This window comes from Anopheles coluzzii, chromosome 3 (genome assembly GCF_943734685.1).
Source record: "Anopheles coluzzii chromosome 3, AcolN3, whole genome shotgun sequence".
Taxonomy (NCBI): Eukaryota; Metazoa; Arthropoda; class Insecta; order Diptera; family Culicidae; genus Anopheles; species Anopheles coluzzii.
In genome coordinates, this window is record NC_064671.1 from 4,770,709 (window position 1) to 4,790,068 (window position 19,360).

The 19,360-nt window shown below is 48.0% G+C and overlaps 3 protein-coding genes across 3 annotated transcripts in view; 1 reads left to right on the forward strand and 2 right to left on the reverse strand.

The window, feature by feature from the left end:
* Window positions 1-19,360, reverse strand: part of LOC120955667 (ejaculatory bulb-specific protein 3-like) — a 322,541-nt gene that overhangs the window by 231,037 nt on the left and 72,144 nt on the right. The gene's annotated exons all lie outside the window — the stretch shown is intronic.
* LOC120954872 (kinesin-like protein KIF14) lies at window positions 111-19,305 on the forward strand. The gene is made up of 4 exons (XM_040375162.2): window positions 111-1,950; window positions 16,777-17,387; window positions 17,455-17,644; window positions 17,709-19,305. Exons 1-4 carry the CDS (start codon window positions 364-366, stop codon window positions 19,023-19,025), a joined length of 3,705 nt encoding a protein of 1,234 aa, XP_040231096.2. The 5' UTR covers window positions 111-363; the 3' UTR covers window positions 19,026-19,305.
* Window positions 3,527-12,277, reverse strand: LOC120954879 (uncharacterized). The gene is made up of 2 exons (XM_040375174.2): window positions 11,421-12,277; window positions 3,527-5,029 (listed from the first exon to the last, which is right to left on the reverse strand). Exons 1-2 carry the CDS (start codon window positions 11,605-11,607, stop codon window positions 4,695-4,697), a joined length of 522 nt encoding a protein of 173 aa, XP_040231108.1. The 5' UTR covers window positions 11,608-12,277; the 3' UTR covers window positions 3,527-4,694.

Consider the following 19,360-nt stretch of genomic DNA (forward strand, 5'->3'; position numbering starts at 1 on the left):
TGTGGAGTCCTGGCGTAACACCTTGGTTTGGAGTGAAGTGGGTGAGGGGGGCACAGTGCCTCGAAATGAGCGAGATGCAGCTATTGTTGAACGTCAAAAACCCTCGCCTTGCTCAACGGGCGCGCCCATTTTCAAATCCCTCCACTTGACAGCAGCTGTTGGGCAACTGCCGCCGTACGCGATATTTTGTATTGTCGCGAATTACAAAGAAAATGTTTGATAAATAAACGGTCGTAGTTTTTTTTTGTGTGTGTGGTTCCGCTGCTTTTAAGCAATTGTGTACTTTTGTGCCGTCGTTTATCGTTGTAATCGTGTCTTGTCCGTCCAAAGAAGAAAAACGCCCGTTGCTTGCCGTGTCCCACAATGAATTCCCGCATTGCAACTCCCAAACATCGGTTTGGATCGGCAGCTGCTGCGTCCGCTGGAGCCAGCTCGTCTCCCACGAAAGCGTCCACGCCACGTTCGGTTTCACGTCCGGCCGGTTCAAAATTGGCCACCTGTTTGCTCACGAAGCGCACCCAATTGAACACCTCGAGCTCGGAATCGCTGCCGGCATCACCGATCCGCACGCCCAAAAGTGCATCGGTTCGTCCACCCAGCATCGGAAACGGGCTGGAGGCGAAATCGAAATCATCCACATCGCTGAACCTCAACAGCTGCTACACACCATCGTCCCAGTACCGAGCACCGCCAACGTCGTCGAAAAGTGCTTCGAAAGATTTTGGAACACCGCGTAACGTGTTGAAGCGTGCCGTTGCTAGGGAAAATCTACTTAACGCCAGGACACCGGAATGTTTTTCACGCATCTCGCTGGACAGTCCCGTTGGGCAACCAGCGGGACGGCACCGCTCCAGCCAGAGCAAGCTGGACGAATCGCATCGCAGCACGAAGGAAAAGGACAAGGAGGGAGGAGCTGGAGGTGAAATAAGTAACCTTAAGGTGGCCGTGCGCATCCGCCCACTGTCGGCGAAGGAATGCATTGACTCGGTGGCCAATATCGTGCGGGTGCAGAATAACGAGCTGTACATTAATGGTGGAAGTACGGCGGATAATCTCGGCGGGGTAGAACACTTCTTCCTGTACGATCATGTGTTTTGGTCGTGCAATGCGGAAGATCCGGCGTACGTGAGTCAGTCGGGAGTTTACAGCAGCCTGGTCCATCCGTTGCTCGATAAAGCCTTCGAAGGGTACAACACGTGCCTGTTCGCGTACGGACAAACGGGATCCGGCAAGAGCTACAGTATGATGGGAATGGATCTGGACGAGAACTACGATGAAACACCGAACCCGGACGCCGGCATTATACCCCGCTTCTGTCACGAACTGTTTGCACGCATCAATGCACTGAAAGGCCAGGTGCATGCCGAGGTCGAGGTGAGCTATTTTGAAATTTACAACGAGAAAATACACGATCTGCTGTCTGTAACACCGTCGGATGGTGTGATCACCGTGTCCACTCCCGGCCAAGGGGCAAAGCGAGCCGCACTGAAGGTGCGCGAGCATCCCGTCTGGGGCCCGTACGTGGTCGATCTCAGCACGCACCCGGTCGATTCCCACACGGCGCTACGCAACTGGCTGGCCGTTGGCAACAGTCAGCGGGCGACGGCGGCCACCGGAATGAACGATAAAAGCTCTCGCTCGCACTCAATCTTCTCGGTTGTGTTGAATTTGGCGGAAATAGTGCACAGCAGCGATACGGACGATGGCGACCATGCCAGTAGCACGGCATCAGTAAAGCAGACCAAGCGAAGCAAAATAAGTCTCGTGGATTTGGCCGGCTCGGAGCGGGTCAGCCAAACCTGTGCCAGCGGTGCTCGGCTGAAGGAGGGCGTCAGCATCAACAAGAGTCTGCTGACGCTGGGCAAGGTGATTTCGGCACTGGCCGATACGAAGCGAAGTGCCAACACGTACATCCCGTACCGTGACTCCGTACTTACGTGGCTGCTCAGGGTGAGTACCAACGAAATTGCTCTTCAATAACGATAGCGTATTTACATTTTAGGAGCAATAGTCTTTATTTACCGAACCCCAAAGCATCCAAAGCGCACCAGAAGCGAGGGAAGATTGTTTAGTTTATTAGCAATCCACTTGGTGGCAGCGACATGCTGCGAAGAATCCTTCGGTGATGCTTACACTTGCACACGAGGGCACACTTCTTGCAGCACGGCTTCTGGATGGCCTTTTTTGTCACCACTGGAACGTCCTCTGCAATTACGATATCGAGTTACGAACGGATTACCTTTTGCTCTAAGATCACTCATCTTCCCACGTACCTTTTTCGGTGGAACGTTTCGGCTTTTCGCTTTGCATTTTGGTAAATATTTTCTTCCACTTCATTTTGCAGAGGTTTTTTTTGCAATTTTTGTATATTTTTGTCACACGACCCTGTGACGGACAACCGCTTGGTATGAAGCTCTATTGTAAAGTGAGCATAAGTTGGAGCGTAGCGTATACAAAAACGTTCGCTGCACTCGAGAAAGCAGCAAAGGAAATCTCATATCGTAGAAAATACGCAAAAGCTTCAACCGCAACGGAAGTGTCGGTTACATGAAAGTTGATAAAAACGGGCAATGGTTGGGTGGGTTAAGAACCTAATAGTAGCTACAGGAGATTCAAATCAGTCTATTATACATTCTTTGCATATACAAGACCATTTCTTAATCAGCGAGTTGGTTTAGGTTTTTATTTGAAGCCGACCCAAGTAAACTCCTATACCACCTTACCAAGAGAAGATAAGCGTGTTTGTCGTGGGCCTGGGTGTTTCTTTTCGTATTATTACACCTACCACCTACCACTGCTCTGTGTTAAGCAATATCCGTTAAGCTCGTAAATTCTGTGAAGCCTTTTAATCGATAGCTTTACCCCCTACATGTAAAAAAGTATGACAAAACATAGACATACTTCAAATAACGCAGCTTAAGATGAAATATAGATGTTTCAAATCAAAGGAAGGGCCGGTATAGAGTAACGCAGCTACGATAAAGTTAACCATAAAACCACGCCAGCAGCTCCTCTTATCAGCTTTGGAAGGACGTATTGATAAAGAATGTTGCTGCGAACCAGTTTCGGTCGGAACGTAGACGTCGCTACTAAGGGACTAACGCATACGTGACCCTCTAGACGGTAGATCGAACAGATTGCAGGTGTCTCGGTCGCTTGAGTGAGCAGTCTCGCATGTCTCTGGAGGTAAAGGTCCACCATGGCGTACATGTGAAGTGCATTGTTATTGCGCCAATGGCCGTATCTTATCGCCATGAAACCAAACAGCGTGGCAAGATTGTATCTACAGTACTTAAGGGTTCGGGTGGCAACTTGCGGTAAAAAAGAAAGAAATGGACCAACAGGGCAGTATCTTGTTGATTGATTTGGAAACTTCAATTAGGGTAATTTGTGGTGTATTGTTTCGCTGTGCAAGAAAAGGGGTTTGGTCTGATTAGGGGTAGTGCAACAAAGCTGTAAAAAACATCCCTGATTCACTCCATACACTTTTCCCAGATAAGCAACAATTAATGAATGTACTCGTATATTCCAGTAATATTATAAAGGTTAATATTTATTTTTCGTTTTTGAAAACAGTGACAAAAGCTCTGTGGATTAATATGGTATAATTATAACAACACTCGAAATATCATACTCTCCCACATATATAGTAAAGCCTGCGGTTAAATACTAAAATCTGATTGTAAATTGATCCGACTGCTAACCTGTTTCTTGTTTCTACACAACTTTTCGCTAAATCCCTTGTTCACACAACATGCATTTAGCTCTTTTGCTACTGCTAAAACCACATCCCAAATACGTACTGTGGCGCTACGCTGTTAACACGTGCGTATCACGTGTAGAAAAATATCTTTGCACACCACGTGCGTGCACCAAATGCGCACCACCTTCCAAGTTCAACATGCTAAAATGCATATCGAATGAGTTCTTTTAGTATGTTGAGAAAAAAAGAGGAAACAGCTCTGTCCGCTTTAAGTAACAGAGACAACATTTCCTGCAGATCCACACTCCCACAATACACTTCCGCATTGAAGGCAAATGCAAATGTTACATTCTGCGTGATCAAACTGTTCTTGTACTTCATTTGCTGGTGTGATAAAAGCCGCTTGATCGCTCTATGTTTCTTGTGACCTGTTCCTGGTTTACTGTTATTTTTTTACTATTTTTTTTGCTTTTTCTCTACTGCAATAAGACAGTTTCAAGCCTTTTTCTTCTTCTACATCTTATCCTGCTTTTCAAATGGTTGACGCAGTTTTCATTGCACTTATCAGTGATGTTTACTCGTTTGTCTCTCTCTCTGTGTGTATGTGTATATAGAGTTATTAATATAGATCAGTCTTTTCGCATCAACAATAACAGTGGTACGTTTGTCTCTCTTACCATGGGGGGTTTCTCCTCGCCGTCTGGCTTATTGAAAAAAGTCAGATCATCAAACAAAAAAAAGTATTGATTTTACTCTACTGATTATCGTTTTGCGTAGTTTTGCGTAGTACGACTGAAACATGCGGGCTGATATGTTATCAGTACCGAATATATCGCTTACAGCTTACAGTAAGATATAACTTTAACCTTTCAACTAATACGCCTGGTATGTACGTATGAATAAAAGCAGTAAATAACTTAACCACCTAATGTAACATCTAATCATCATCCATCGGCTAGCTTCTGAGCGGAGCGGTGATCTCCTCCTGGGTTCATTTGCCTTCGATCGACTCCTGCCGGTTGAATCCGGGAACACCGGTAATGCCCCGGTGCATATGCTGATGATGGTCGCCGGACGGGCTGGTGGACAGTGTCGTGCCGCGGTTCGATGCGCACACGTCCTCCTCTTCGTCCTCCTCCCGCAGCTCCTCCTCGTTGCACTCTTCGGCGTCCTCGCTGATGCTTTCGGTCGTGATGCGTTGGCCGCGCTTACGCATGTACGCACCGAGCGGTCGCTTCTTTTGCTCCTTGCAGAAGGGGCACGAATCTTTCGACGATTTGCTGCCGCCAGTGGACGACGACTTGCCAATGTAGCTTAGCAGCTTTGCTGTAAGTAGGCAGAGAGAGAGAGAGAGTGTGTGTTGCGATAAGTGAAATTGCATTCCAACAGTTGATACGGCAACAGCAGTATAACATTGTGTGTATGGTTGTAATTGAATCTCTCTGCACAGATGGTAAATTCTTTCCGCTTTGGTCTCGCTATCATCATGTGGCTCATAAACGCTAACGGTTATTTACATACAAAAGTATTCATTATACGGAGATACGGTCCAATGCAAATAATGCATCGAAGAACAACCCAGATGTACACACACACGTTATCTAATCAAGCTGTAGCTGCATACCCAATGTGCGCCAGTATGTCATCTTCGCTCAGCTCCAGCCTAAATTAATGTTCTGGGTACATTGCACTTTGGCTGGTGCCTCTTGTGTGTGATCCTCTTGTTAACTTAAGCTTTTGTGAACCTGTAGGCGAACCTGTTCCTCTGCGTTGACAAATGTACTGCGCAAAATGATACCGTTACACCCATTTGATGATGATATCCTCTCCCGGGAAGTGTATGTGTGTGTGTACACAAGGCGTCGCGGCTCCCCCACGATATCATCTCGCGCCCATAGTCACGAGACGCAAACATCCACCCACCCACCCCCAACTGTGTTTAGCAACAGCTTATTTATGGCCATTTTCTATGGCACTCTGTGTGTCCGTCCGTCCGTCCGTCTGTCTGTTGATGGAGGAGGAGATGAAGTGCTGCACGCTATTAAAACGATTGCAACTCTCCCCGGTAGGGTGTGTGTTTATAAATTGATAAAATGGTTGTGATAAGGGTAGGCACAGCAGGACACGTGAGCTGAGGGAACGCTTGATCAATGTAGCAAAAAAAATGTTGAAAGAAGCAAAAAAAACAGTACAGTTTGCCACAAGCGCCCGAGGTCGCTTATCAACTTTATTTTAGTTGTGTTTAATGTCTACAGATTAAACGTTGAAGGCTATTCTTCTTCAACGGTTGTTTTTAACCTGTGTCTTCAGTCAGTTGTTTTGTTGCCAAACGTCCTCTCAGTGTCCTTAATAATAAAATCCTTTTTTTCGGCGACAACCTCTCCTTATCAAGCGCTCGTGCCAAACTGCCGCCAATGAAACGTTTGTCCTTAAAAGATTAGCACCAAATAACCGAAACCCGGGGATGGTTTATTAGTCAGGGCCAAAAGAAGTGGTGGCGTTTCTATGCTGCTACTAGCAAACAGTGTAATCAGCTGCACAAGTGTGAATCAATCAAAACGACTTGTACCACAAGCGGCATCGGTGATCATTTGCTTATCACATCATGCCTTTAATTTCCAGTGTTCCAACACACAAAAAAGGGAAAACAAAAACATTCCCTTGATGAATCCGGATTCGAAGAAAACAAAGCACACACAAACCCAGGATGCTAACAAAAAAGAAGACACAAAAAGTAGGCAAAAATTGATGGGGGAACTTCAAGTGATAAGAGGGGACCCTGATGATGGATGCATCTACTTATAGTGCGGGAGCATCGGTACAACACCGGACAGGGGATGGGGAGGACTCTGTGAAATGAACTTGGAGCGAACTTGCAAATCGGTTTGATGGTCGAGCTCCACTCCCCATGTGGTCACCGGGAGTTGATAATAGTACTAGCTTCTTATCGCCCTGCCGGAGTGGAACAATTGCAATCAGGCGCAGCTCCACCAGACCAGGCGGACCAAAGGTTATCACGTGCAGATAGGGAATTCGGTTAAACATTAGCACGGTGACGGTGTGTGTGCGTGCGGTTAGGAGAATAGAAGGGACAAGTAGCGGGAAGAAATGTATTCTTCTTGTGGGAAGACGATATCTTTCATAATAGCACCTCACACGACACGATACTTCACTGCGCGAGGCCTTGTCTTGAAGGAGGAGACGATGGCATAGCATCAAGGTGCTATTTCTCCCAAAAAAAACGTGTACGTGACCGCGTGCACGTGGTGCCTCGTGTCTTTTTTACCGATCCCCCCCCCCAATATCCCTTTCATCGCTGATAGAAAGCGAGTTCGGGGTGAACAGACATTGCGTGAAAGATATGTTAGAAGTCGGTGTCGGAATATAACCTCGTTCAAGGTCTTTCGCCGCCGTCGTCTTCCAGCTGTCTGTGTGGCCAATGGCCTGGACGGGTGTCGGTTGCATCCAAAGACAATTATAGTACCGTCTCTCAATCTAAAAGGTGGGTGTAGAGTAATTTAATACCTCTCATTGCGTGCACCTCCTTTCTCGGGTTGTGCCTGAATGGTCACGCACGGTACGCGCGCATGCGCCCGCCAAACGATTCGGCTCTCGCTCTAACCGCGCGTTTCGAAAGGGCGCGGTAAAATGTAGGTCAAACCATACTTGAGGTGTGTGTGCTGTTGTTGGTTGTACTGTCCGTGCATCATCATTCATTGGGTGTCTTTTTCTTGTTGTTTCGACGACACGATACCGCACAAGCCATGCGTGTGTCTGGAAGTTGCATCGCTTGACAATGCACTTGGAGCGGAATGAGCTTCACCAGGGACTGCATCCGCAACCCCGGTTGTTGTGAGTCAGTTGAATTTAACCCTACTAACCTTCACCATGGGAGACCGGCTACCGTCCCATCCCAGCCTGGCGTGGTCGTCTGGTGTTCTTGATCATTGGAGACGATCACCGCGCTCAACCTTAATTGTATTACCCTGGATAGTGAACCTGTGCGCCAGTGGGACGTGGATTGATCCAGAATGAAAGCGCCTCAATTGGCAGTGATTCATTTCCGCGTGGAAGTGACAGCTTTGAGATGTACAATTGATTTATCCCACTTCCCATTATTTCCACTAGTCGGTGTCTAGTCGAAGCGATTTTATCGGTTTGTGAAATTGATGTTACGTTTCCAGTCATCATACGTCTCGATCTAATCGGAAATGCAAACAGCTTTCAATGCAGATCCGCTCTAACTGCTGCTGCTGCAGGCGTTTTCTAGTAAAGTGTTAATTTTCTCAACCGGCTTCCATATCTAGCAAGCCCCAAGCGTAGCGTTGGAGGGTTCAATTAGCGCCACGCAAAGGGGCTGCATATGATCTTCTCACGATGTTGTTTGTTGTTATGACGAGCGGGTAGGTGCGCGTGTGCTTGGTGAACTATCACGGCCCAGTTCCACGCTTCCGTACGCTTCTGACATAATCAACGCGCCGCGCGCAACCTTGACGTAAGACAAGGCTGGGGGACAGATAACAGATCGCTGCCCATTTTTTTTCTGAAACCCTTTCTAAGCGCTGGAAGCAACAATTTCGACTAATCGGGGTACAGTTTCCCTATCGTTTGACAATCCGTCATCATCTGCACTACTCTCGACCGGTTAGCACTTTCACGTGCCGCTTCGGGGGGAGTCTTTGTCGCAGGTCAAAACGGTCGTACCGCCATTCACTCCAACTTCTCGACAACAAACCAAGCCCCTCGCGGTCGCGTGTGCGCTCGAAACCCGGGTCTAGCCTGCATACGAACTTGTTGCATTTTTCATTTTCTCTTCTCGTTCCTCTGTTGTTTGTCTTTCTCTCTCCAAACCAAGGGCAAACATTGCCTCCGGGCTGGAGAGCACATTCGCTTGATGGGGCTTGGCGCTATTTTCATTCAGCTTGCTGAATGCCTCTCTCGCCCCTCACGGGTTTTTGCGCGAACCATTTGCATAGAGCGTAAACTTCCGCGCCGAGAACTGTTGGGGCTGGACACATGTCGTTTGTGTGTGTCTGCCATTGAATGCGTTTATTTACGATGCTGTAACTTGCAACCAACCAGGCAAATTCTTCCAGTCCAGTGACACAAAACCCACACACAGAGGAGGCACAATGCCAGAAAGATGCGATCACTAGTTGCGCAGTATTGAACAAAGAGAGTATCACATTTCTCTCAACCCGACCGCTTTGCCCGGAAGATGAGATTTAAGGCTAACGATGATGTCAACCTTCACTGATTCGCGCTAAGCGTCAGACCTTCGCCTTCCTCCAACAAAGATCACCTTCAGTCATCATGTTCAGTCGGTGAACAACCGAGAAGAACCCGTGGCGGCAAATTCACGGGTACTTGACGAAGATCTCTATTGCGGCACACAGCGTATCGTTACGCCTGCCATGGTTTCGTCTTGCGCCTTCCACCTTTATGTTGAAGCTGCCTAGAAGGTTCAAACAACCGCGTCAGTTCCGTTTTCCTTTCTCAAATGGCATCCCAAGCGAGGGGTACAACGCACTCGGAAGAGTGAAGAAGTAATACGAGAGAAAAAAACGGCCTGTTCTGAGGGTAGAGGAGTTGTGTGCAATTCACTATTTTTATCAAACCGGTCTTTCGCAGATTGGAATGTGTTGGAATTGGAAGGAGAGTTAGTTTTGGATCAATTGCCCGCACACACACACACACGTTGGTTGTGGAGCTGTGGACCCTGCAAAGGGTCAGTGGTTTTCGTTGCGCTTTGCTGAACGCTTCGTTCCACTACCCCACTCCAAGAGTTATTGGCCTGGCCAGAGCAGCATTAGATGTTACAACAACCACAACCACCACAAAGTTGCTCTAGCCCTTCTCCTATTCCCCTTTCTTGTGTACACGCAAGCCTGGTACAACCAAACCAAGGCGCCGCACCACCGCCGTTTCGGTGTCATATTGCCTGGGTGCACTCACCGAGGAGCCACAACACTCAAATTGCATCACGTTTTGCGACACAGTTCGTGTGGAATGTGTCTACTTTTTGTGGTCACAGACGTGTACTACACAATTGGCGCCGTCTCGATCTACTACAGTAGTGGCACTACTAATCCATCGGACGGATGTGTATATTTAGAAAATAACCGCGTAATGTCAAAAGCACGAGACAAGAGGAATGAGTCTGTGCAATCCTACTGCACACACACTGTCTGTCATAGTAGAAAAGCAGAGGTTTTACTATTGAGTGAGGAAGGAATTGGAGAGGGAAACACACCTTCCGAATGAATTAAATTGACGCGCCGTGTGGCGATCCGTTTGTATTTATATCTCGGTCAGTTTAAATTTAGAGCTCTCTTGTTTTGTGATTGATGTAGTAGTACGTACGTCTCGCTTTAGTCATGCTCCTAACGCTGTTCGGCTACACTCCTTAACAGCCTTGTAAACGACAGCGTAAACATAAATATGAGCCGCATGCAGCCGCAACTGCTTACGTGTGTTTTGACCCGTATTTTCGGTTCACTTCAAAATAGCGCCAACGATAATAATCTCCTTGGTAGAGCTGTAACATGGCCATGGCCAACGGCCTGCCTGTGTATGCGTGTGTGTGTGTATTGTGTCTCGTTTTTCGGATCTCGTGCTGACCATCAAATTTCAACCACTTCCCCGTTCCTCCTGCTTGTTCCCTGCCGGCTCTAGCGCGCGTGTGCGTTCGAACGAGTAAACACAATTTAACCTTTTGGAGCTGGATTTGGCAAAATTGCAAAAATACCTGGTAACGTAAAAAAACACACAACTTCAATCGCTGATCGTTGGCCTTCTTGCCTGCCATTCTCGGGGTTTAATGGATCGCGTTTTTTTTTCTTCTGTTCTCCCTTCCTTTCTTACGATTTAATCGTGTTGTTAATATGCAAAAAAAAGAGGATGGCAATCAGCTAAAGGAAGCAGGTCAACAGAACGGAAATGTTGAATTTGTATTGACCATGCCATTCGTTAAGTGCATCGAACGGCTGCCTGCTCTATTAAGAATTAAAGTAGTTGTGGTGGTGTGTTGCGGGGCAGAACACACTCATCAAACGGTGAATGAATTTGGTTTACCAAAAACCCCTTTACTGCACGTTTACAATTTACGTACTAAAACCCCCCGCTCCCCGAGCGCGCGCACAGGTGGTGTGGTGCGCATAGCGAACAAATAATGCGCAAATGCGCTAGCGCGAACGCAAAACACTACCAGTGTGTTTGCGCGATTTATATTGTAGCGTGTGGTGTTGTGTTGTGTACGGTTTGCGCACCGCGTAAACGCAACCGCCGAGGAGCCGAGTGTGTTGCGCCGATAAACAGAAGGAAAACGCAGTCGGAACACGTATAGTTGGTTCCACACGGTGGGGGCGCCCGAGCGCGCAGCCAACAATCATACCGTTTTGCCACGACGCACACACACACCCAGAGCATCCACTTGGATATCTCGAAGCTGCACTGAACGAGCGGTTCCGTGAAATACGATGCTGTAATTCTGCGTTCTTGTTTCAGCGATGCATTTGCGTTGCACTGTATTTGAAGGGTTTTTTTCTCTAACGTATATACAACCGGAAATTCCCTATTTCCCAAACATGGGGAAAACAACTACCCTCAGATTTGTCACTGCGTTTGCAATGGGCAGTGTACCGTCTACCGTCTCATCTATCCCAACGTTATGTGGAGATCGGTATAATGCGGGGTGTGTAGAGTGTGCCTAGTTTACCTTGAGCGCTTGTGCTGCCGCTTGAACTCGAGTGGTGTCGCCGCTGCTGCTGCTGCTGTTTGGTCTTGGAGACGGGATTGTTGAGCGGATTCTCCAGCGTACCGTACGGGAACTTCTCGTAGTCCCGGTAGACTGGACCGCGGAACGACGAGTACTGGATGCTGTCGCTCATGTAGTAAATATCCATGGTGACGGGATGGAGAGGTGTCTGTTGCTCCCAAGGATACTAAGATGCCGTCGTGTTTTGATGTTAACAAAAAGAGAGAGAGCGCGCGTTTGGTCCTTCGAAGCGGCTGCTGCTAATGCGGCCTTTCAAATGGGTTTGTGTTTTTGTACGGTTTCTCCTAACAACCAAGCAGGCCTTGTGCGATTAACCTCCACGCTAATGTCTTTGGATATTCTTGTAGAGCTTCAAGTTCCTGTACCGGGTGGGAGCTTAATGATTGTTCACTCGTTCCGGCATTAAATGGCTTCTGCCATCCGCACTTTGCTAGCACACTTTCACTACCACAAAGATGGACACACAAACTCTACGACCACCGTTCGGTCGCGTATTTTGTTGGTAAACAAAATTGATGTTCAATCTCTCTAAACTTTCACCACCACAACGCATTACACTTTGCTGCTGTCATTGGATGAAACTTTTCCCAAAACATGTGCACTATACCACCGGACGCATAATTATGTTTTTTGTTTGTTTGTGGGTCGTAGATGGGAAACCTTTAAAAACGACGCAATATTGCTTTTTTACACACGCGTTAACACACAGGTTAATGTAATGGGGAGCGTTTGCTTGCCGCTACCATTAGGACGACTGACTGGTCGGAGCTGAACTGCAGCGTGCGTTGAGCGTGGCCACGGATATATAAAAACACACTCTACCCACCCCGCCGCCTCTCTCTCTCTCTCTCTCTCTCTCTCTCTCGGTGGCACACCCCCGGCACCGTGAACAGCCCGTTACTGCGCGCGTTCGTTGCTCCAACGCGCTCCGCTTGAGAGACACGACGACGAATTGCCGCGCGGCTCGGTACACAGACACAAGAGCGGACTGTTCTCTCCGTGTGTGTGTGTGTGTGTGTGTGTGTGTGTGTGTGTGTGTGTGTGTATGTGTGTGTGTGTGTGTGTGTGTGTGTGTGTGTGTGTGTGTGTGTTCGTGGTTCGTGCTCTGAGGAGGGAGAGTTATCTCGTCGGCGGCGAGAAGGGCGCGGGCAGTGAGTGGCCACCGACTGGAACGTGGTAGCACACACGTAGACACGCGCGCGCGTTGCGCACGCGTCCCTTTCGTTGTGTGCGTGTGCGGCCGGTTCTCGCTCGTATGCTGTGACCGCTTACCGCGTCCGTCTCATGTGCCGTCGCATCCCGGGGAAGAAAATGACGGTTACGCACAAATTCTTCCACTTCTCTCTTCGATTCCGATTCACACCATTCAGTAAAAATACCGTCACACACAGCGAGGACGGCAGACCTTCGCGTTCCCTTTTTCGCGCGACCGTTGCCGCGAAGTTTCGGCTAGGCGAGAGGGAGAGATAGTGAGAGTTGGAAGTGACTGGGACTTGGACTACGCGTACGCGGATCGAAATGAAACGAAAAGGTAAACATCTTGATCATTGTGTGGTGGCCAACCTGTTCCAACCTAGCACCACCCCAACCGCGGTCTTTGGATCGAGAGCGAGAGCGCGAAAGGGATGATCACTTCCACTCTCAAACTACCATGGCAACGATAGATTCGCATTAGAGAAATGAGATGGAGAGCGACCGAGAGCGAGTGGGAAGCGAACGTAGCGAATCGACTCCTATGTTGTGTGCGCGCGGGTTGCAGAAAAGGAAAGCATAAGCATGTTAAAAATAGCATCATCGTGTACCCCTGCGGCCGGTCGCAATATGTTGGTGATGCTGATAACTGTTGGCTAGCTAGAAGGAGGGATGCTTTTGAGCCTATTTCCTATGTCGGCGTTTCTTACATCAAAATGACGCGAATGATGCAGGTGGTGGTACTATGAATCATTAATGCTGTAAGAATTCATCCCATAAATGAGATCATAAATCTGGAAACGAATTTTAAAACGTTAATTTGATAAGAAGTTTGACTCATAAAAGTGACATCAAAGCACAGGCTAACGGCATCTGCCTTGGGCAGGATCTCTTGATCTCGCGATTCTGTTCCGGCGGGGTGTGTCAGGTCAACTCTTTATGATATTGTTTCTTCATTGCTGTTCCCGTCAGAATAACAAAAAAAAAATGGGTTGTCCATTTCTTATCTTAGTGCTGATAGTGTTGCGACCAGCGCAAATGGCTGGGCGCTCTTGGTGTGTGTGTGGGGTTGGTATATTTGATTTATTCCTAATCTCGTCGTACGCCCGCAGTATTGCGATTACATTTATCTGCAATTGTTTACGGTTGTTCCCTGTTGCTAATATGCGCCGTTTTGCGCCTGCTTTAATATACAGGATGTGTTGCCATACTTTGTCCATCGGTGCGATTATACTATGTGCGATGTTTGGCGTCGTCTTCGTCTCGATCACAGGCGCAGGCACCTTTGATTGTACTGCGCAAACGGCGGATTGTTTGTTGTTTGGATTGTAAATGCGACCTTCAGTGAAGTGCATCGAAAGACAACCCCTTCGGTCCGCGGCGATAGCAGACGCCTTCGGTAATCTGATGGGATTTTCATGTTATTTAATCGATTAACGTGATCCGTATGGGGGGATCAACGAGAGAGAGAGTTTCTATTACGTTATTTGTATTGACGAGGAGAAAACAAAGCCTGGTCAAAGAAACGCTCTGATTATCCAAATTGATTGGAGTTCATTGGACATTGGAAGTACAGAAGTTGCGCCAAACCAAATGTTGTCTCTTGTTGTCATACAACATATTATCAAACGAAATGGGAGTTGGAATGATGAGGAAAGCCACACCTCCGGTTGATCGCTCTGTAAACAGTCTGATAGGAGGTAGATTAAACTTCCTTCCCTTCGCTGTTGTTCCAGAACAGCCCCAGTCAAGTGAGGATGCCTAGCCACTCAGCTCTAGTACAAACACTATTAAGCGTACTTAACACCGATTTTGTGCTACATAACAAAACCATCATCATCCCACCGTACTAAAGTGATGTCCTCAGTGATAGTCCCCTCAAAGGGGTCATCCGGTCGCCATAATTGTACCGCGTGCAGTAGCGGTCGTCACGGATCGGATCCATCAATTATTGATTAGGAAAATTGATCAACCTTTCGCGTTCCACCATCGTCGGTTGTATCATCGACATTTGAGGGCGAGGAAGGCCATGCCACACTCGATTACCCATTATCACATAGGAGGACCTCCTACCCCTAGAGTTAGTCGGTTGTTTTGAGTGCATTCATTCGGATACACAGAAGTTAAGCAGGTTAGGTCATCAAACGGTTTGTTTGTGCCATTGGACGACCAACTGCACCGGAACGAGGGATGCTATAATCGTTTTTAATTACCCCAATAAAACCGTGGGTGCATAAGAAATGGGTAAGACCGCTGCGATAACGCAGCAGGTGTCCCAACCGATTAAAGTAGCTAGAAATTTAAGAAACAACATAGTTGTCCCTGAACGAATCTCTGATAAAGTAGCCAGTTTATTCCTGTTCCTGTTTGTTTTTTCTTCGTGCCGAGCTAATCGCACGCATGGTTGGGTTTAATTTCGGGGACATGTAAACAGCCCAAAATAGTTGGCCACTTCCTGGTGGGATATCGACAAGGGTAAACAAAGAAAAGGCGCAAAAAGCCAGGTACGTAGCTAATAATGCCCCGAAGAGGTGAGTGCATGCGTCCAAGGATTCCTAGTTCCCTTGCTGGGGATGTTAACTCGCTTATCTCTTGGATGGCTGGTGACTCAAGTCCACACGGGGCTGATGTGTACCTTTGCGAAGCTCGGCGCGGAACGGCGCAGTTCCTGTACGGGAGGGGGTTTTATCTACAAGAACAAAAAAGAAGCGCAAAATTAACTTTGTCAAACCATGTATTTCTTCGTTGGAGAAATGATCGATCGATCGTTTGCTGAAGTCAAAAGTTCAACTTACCCACTGTGTGAAACGTGTGAATGTTTGTTTTCTATACGCAGGAACTATTTTAAGCCTTACCATTCCATTCAACGTTACAAGTAGTACCTCTTCGAGTGATTGGGAAGTACTTTACGTTTGTTTGATCATTCCACCCCGTCCACCATTGGCCATCAGACACTAACAACTCCGCAAAGAGGGCAAAGATTGCTAACCTACTTAAACGATCCCCATACTTGTTGGTCGTGGTGACTTCAGCCCAACAACTATTGCAAAATTCAAACGTATCTTATTTACCTTAAGAACACTCGCCACATCAAGTTTCTCGTTGCTATCTCGTGCCCATGTGTAAAGAAATGTAATAGTTCCTTCTAGCTACACGTCTTCGTCTGCTTCTTATCATGATTAAACAACACTTGCCGGTAGAGATGCAGCTTTAAACGATTGCTAGGTAACTCGTCGTTCGTTCGAAATACTTAGAAAACCCCCCTCACAAGTGTGATGTAAGATACAGGGGTGATAAAATGTATCCCATACCAATGGTTTGCATTGTTTAGCAATGCCTCCACGGTGTGTTATTTACATGCTAAAACTGAACGAAGCACGTGAGATGCACGAAACGTTGCCTATAGCTGAGAGCTGATAGTGCATTGCAGTGTTTCAGGGGGAAATCCCGGGACGCTTTCCTAGAAATGCATTAAAACTTTAGTAAATAAACCAATCACAGGAGGGATGCATCTTCCGGTCGTTATTCTAAACCGTCGCAGAAAGCTCAAGTCTCCGGTATTGGATGTTGACGCTATTTGCGGTTACTGATCAGATAATACACTCACACACACACACAGTGCCGCCTCGACCATGACCCTGGTGGCTATCGTGTTACTGACAACTTCTTCTAGGTGCTTCCTTATCTCCACTGTAAATTTCTCTGTTTTGCTTTGCTTTGGATGATTGTTGCTAGAGGTTGGATTAGATTGTTTAGAGCCGGAAAGATTCCTTTTTCACTTGTTTTGTTTGGGGAGGGAGGTGTTTTGAGTGTAGAATTTGGAATCGCGTTCTTGTAGTGGCACGCGCCAAAAGCGAAAGGCACACCACCGTTATGGTTGGTTTCGGTCACTTTATTCCTCCACGAAGCAGCTGTAATGCATAGTGAGCAATTCGACACGATTGAATGATTTGGTCATTTCCTTTTTAAAGACAATGAAACATATGCATTTTAGTGATTCATACATAAGCACTCTCTGCACAAGTAATGCGCAGTAGGAATGCGATTATTTCAATTTAATTTTTAACAAACACCGATTTGTGTTATCCACTGCTCTTTTCTGCAGGAAAACCTTGGCGGCAACTCGCGCACGGTCATGTTGGCCACCATCTCGCCCGCCAGCATTCACCTGGACGAAACGCTTGCCACGCTTCGGTACGCCTGCCAGGCACGCAGCATCGTCAATCGCGTGAAGGTGAACGAAGACCCGCACGATCGCATCATCCGCGAGCTGCGGGCCGAGGTCGAACGGTTGCAGGTCCTGCGCCAAGACTACGAGCGCCAGAAGCGTTTGTCCGAAGCGAACCAGCACCACCATCCGCCGCGCAAAATCATCATCGAAACGTCGGTGGACGATAGTGAGGTGGAAGCATTGCGCCAGCAGCTGGCCGAAACCGAGCAGGAGCTAGCGAAAGCGCAGCGCTCCTGGCGCGAACGGTTGCAGGAGGCGGAAGATGTCCGTCGGACGGAAATGAAGCTGCTCAAGCGCAAGGGGCTGGCGTTGGAGCTGTCCGCCGAGCAGAAGGAACCGTGTCTGGTGAATTTGGCCACCGATCCGATGCTTTCCGGCACGCTGCTGTACATCATTCCACCCGGGACGGTGAAAATCGGGCGTCCATCGTCGCTTTCCACGCCGGACATTGTGCTGGAAGGGCCGCTGGTCGCACCCAATCATTGGTGAGTGAATTGGAGCGGGCTGGAAAGGTGGAACGTAACATTAATATTTATTTTATGCCATTTGCAGCTCGATAGAAAACAAAAATGGAAAGTTGTTCCTGCTGCCGGAAACCAGCACCGAGTACGAGACGTTCGTTAACGGTGAACTTGTACAGGAGCGCCGTCAGCTGTTTCACGGCGATAGATTGGTGATCGGTGGATCGCACTATTTCCGCATCTCGAACCCGCTCTGTCCCAACAAATCAAACACACAGATTGTAAGGACTATATTATTGTAAAACATCGCACAGGCTTATTTTATATCCCTTTTTTCTTTTCCAGATGGTTGACTTCCAGCTGGCTCATCAGGAGATTCTGCAAGAGCAGGAAAATCGTTTGCGGCGGGAGCTGGATGTCGAGAAAAAGGCAGCCATTGCCCGCATCGAAGCCGAACGGATGGCACACGAGCAGGAGTACGAGGAGCGGCTGGCATCGCTTGAGCTGGAAAAGTTCAAGTACAAGTGCCACAAGGAACTGCTCGAAACGGAAAAGGAAGCACTGCTACAGTCAGCAAGCAAGCAGAACCACAAGTGTGACGGTAGAAAGGCACGCCCTTCCGATGTGCGGGACTCGTTGGATCTGACCCCGTCGGCAGCGGAATCCAATTTGGCGGAAGAGATCCGCCGGATAATGGAGCACACGAGCGAGGAAAGCCTTGCCCACATACAGATGATGGTGAAGGAAGCGAGCCAGCGTTGCCGAACGGTGGGATTGGACTACGAGTTTAAGCAGACGCAGGTGTGGCAAGATGAGGGCATCTTCCGGGCGATGATCAACATTGTCGATCGTCCAAACGGTCGAATAGCCGAGTGGGTCCCCGCACGGTTGGAATACTGGCTGGGCATAGTGCGCGAGCGGGACGATCTCACGGCCGACAACATGTTCGAACACTTTGATCTGGTGTGGAACGAGCCGGGCGATCAATCGGCGAATGAATCGCTCCTGCAGGACTCACACAATTCTAGCCGCATTTCGCTAAACCTTAGCTCGGTGATCCGTGGTCGGAATAGTATCGTTTCCAATCCCGGCAGCCCGGGCACTGCCACCAGTGGAAGCACACGAAAATCGCAGGGACTGTTTAAATCCATCTTCTCCAAACCAACAACCAGTCTGATGCCGGCTGGTGAGGATAGTGAGCGAGGATTCGGTCGGCCAGCGTCGGCGCGAAAGGCCCTTTTTACCGATGCGGATTCGAACGATGAAAATGTGCCCAGCAACAACCAACAGCTGCCGTCAGCTACCGCGAGTCAATCAAAAGCCACCGTACTGCTTCGGTTCGACCAGAAGGCGGCCAACTATCTGAAAGATCTTTACGGCGCAACGCTGAAGCTGCGCAAGCTGTGCGAGAAGTATCAGGATTCGGATGCACCACCTACCACCGATGGTGAGGAATCGCTGCCAGCAGGTAAGGAGGGCAGGAGTAGCAATGCAGAGGAAAGGTTGGCCTCCAAGTGTCTGGAATCGGTGGCCGATATTGAACGATCGCTGCAAACTATACGTTCGGTACTGGCGGATCATAACATCAAGGAAGCTACAATTAGTGCGATGGAGGGCGAATTTGGCCGAACACCCAAATCGGTACGCTTTCTGCTGGATTAGGGATTCAGAGTCGGTACAGAGATGAGTAGGAACTAGGGTGGACGATTTTTGATTCTTGCCTTTCCCGTTTTTCCAACTGGAACCGAGGAGCTGCTCACGGAAGCGATAAATTTAGGAGTGTTCTTCTACCTGTACATCATTTTGTTTTTGTACCCAAAACTTCCAAAGTTCTTTAAATTGTTAGTGACTATAGCGACAATATCAATGCAATTTTTGATATTTTTTTACGTTTACCTTTTGACGTATTTTGCAATAAACAGCACTGCATATAGGAAGACAAGTGTTTTTCCCCCCAGTTCAGGTATTCGTGTACAGCATCCGAAACATTCCCTTGC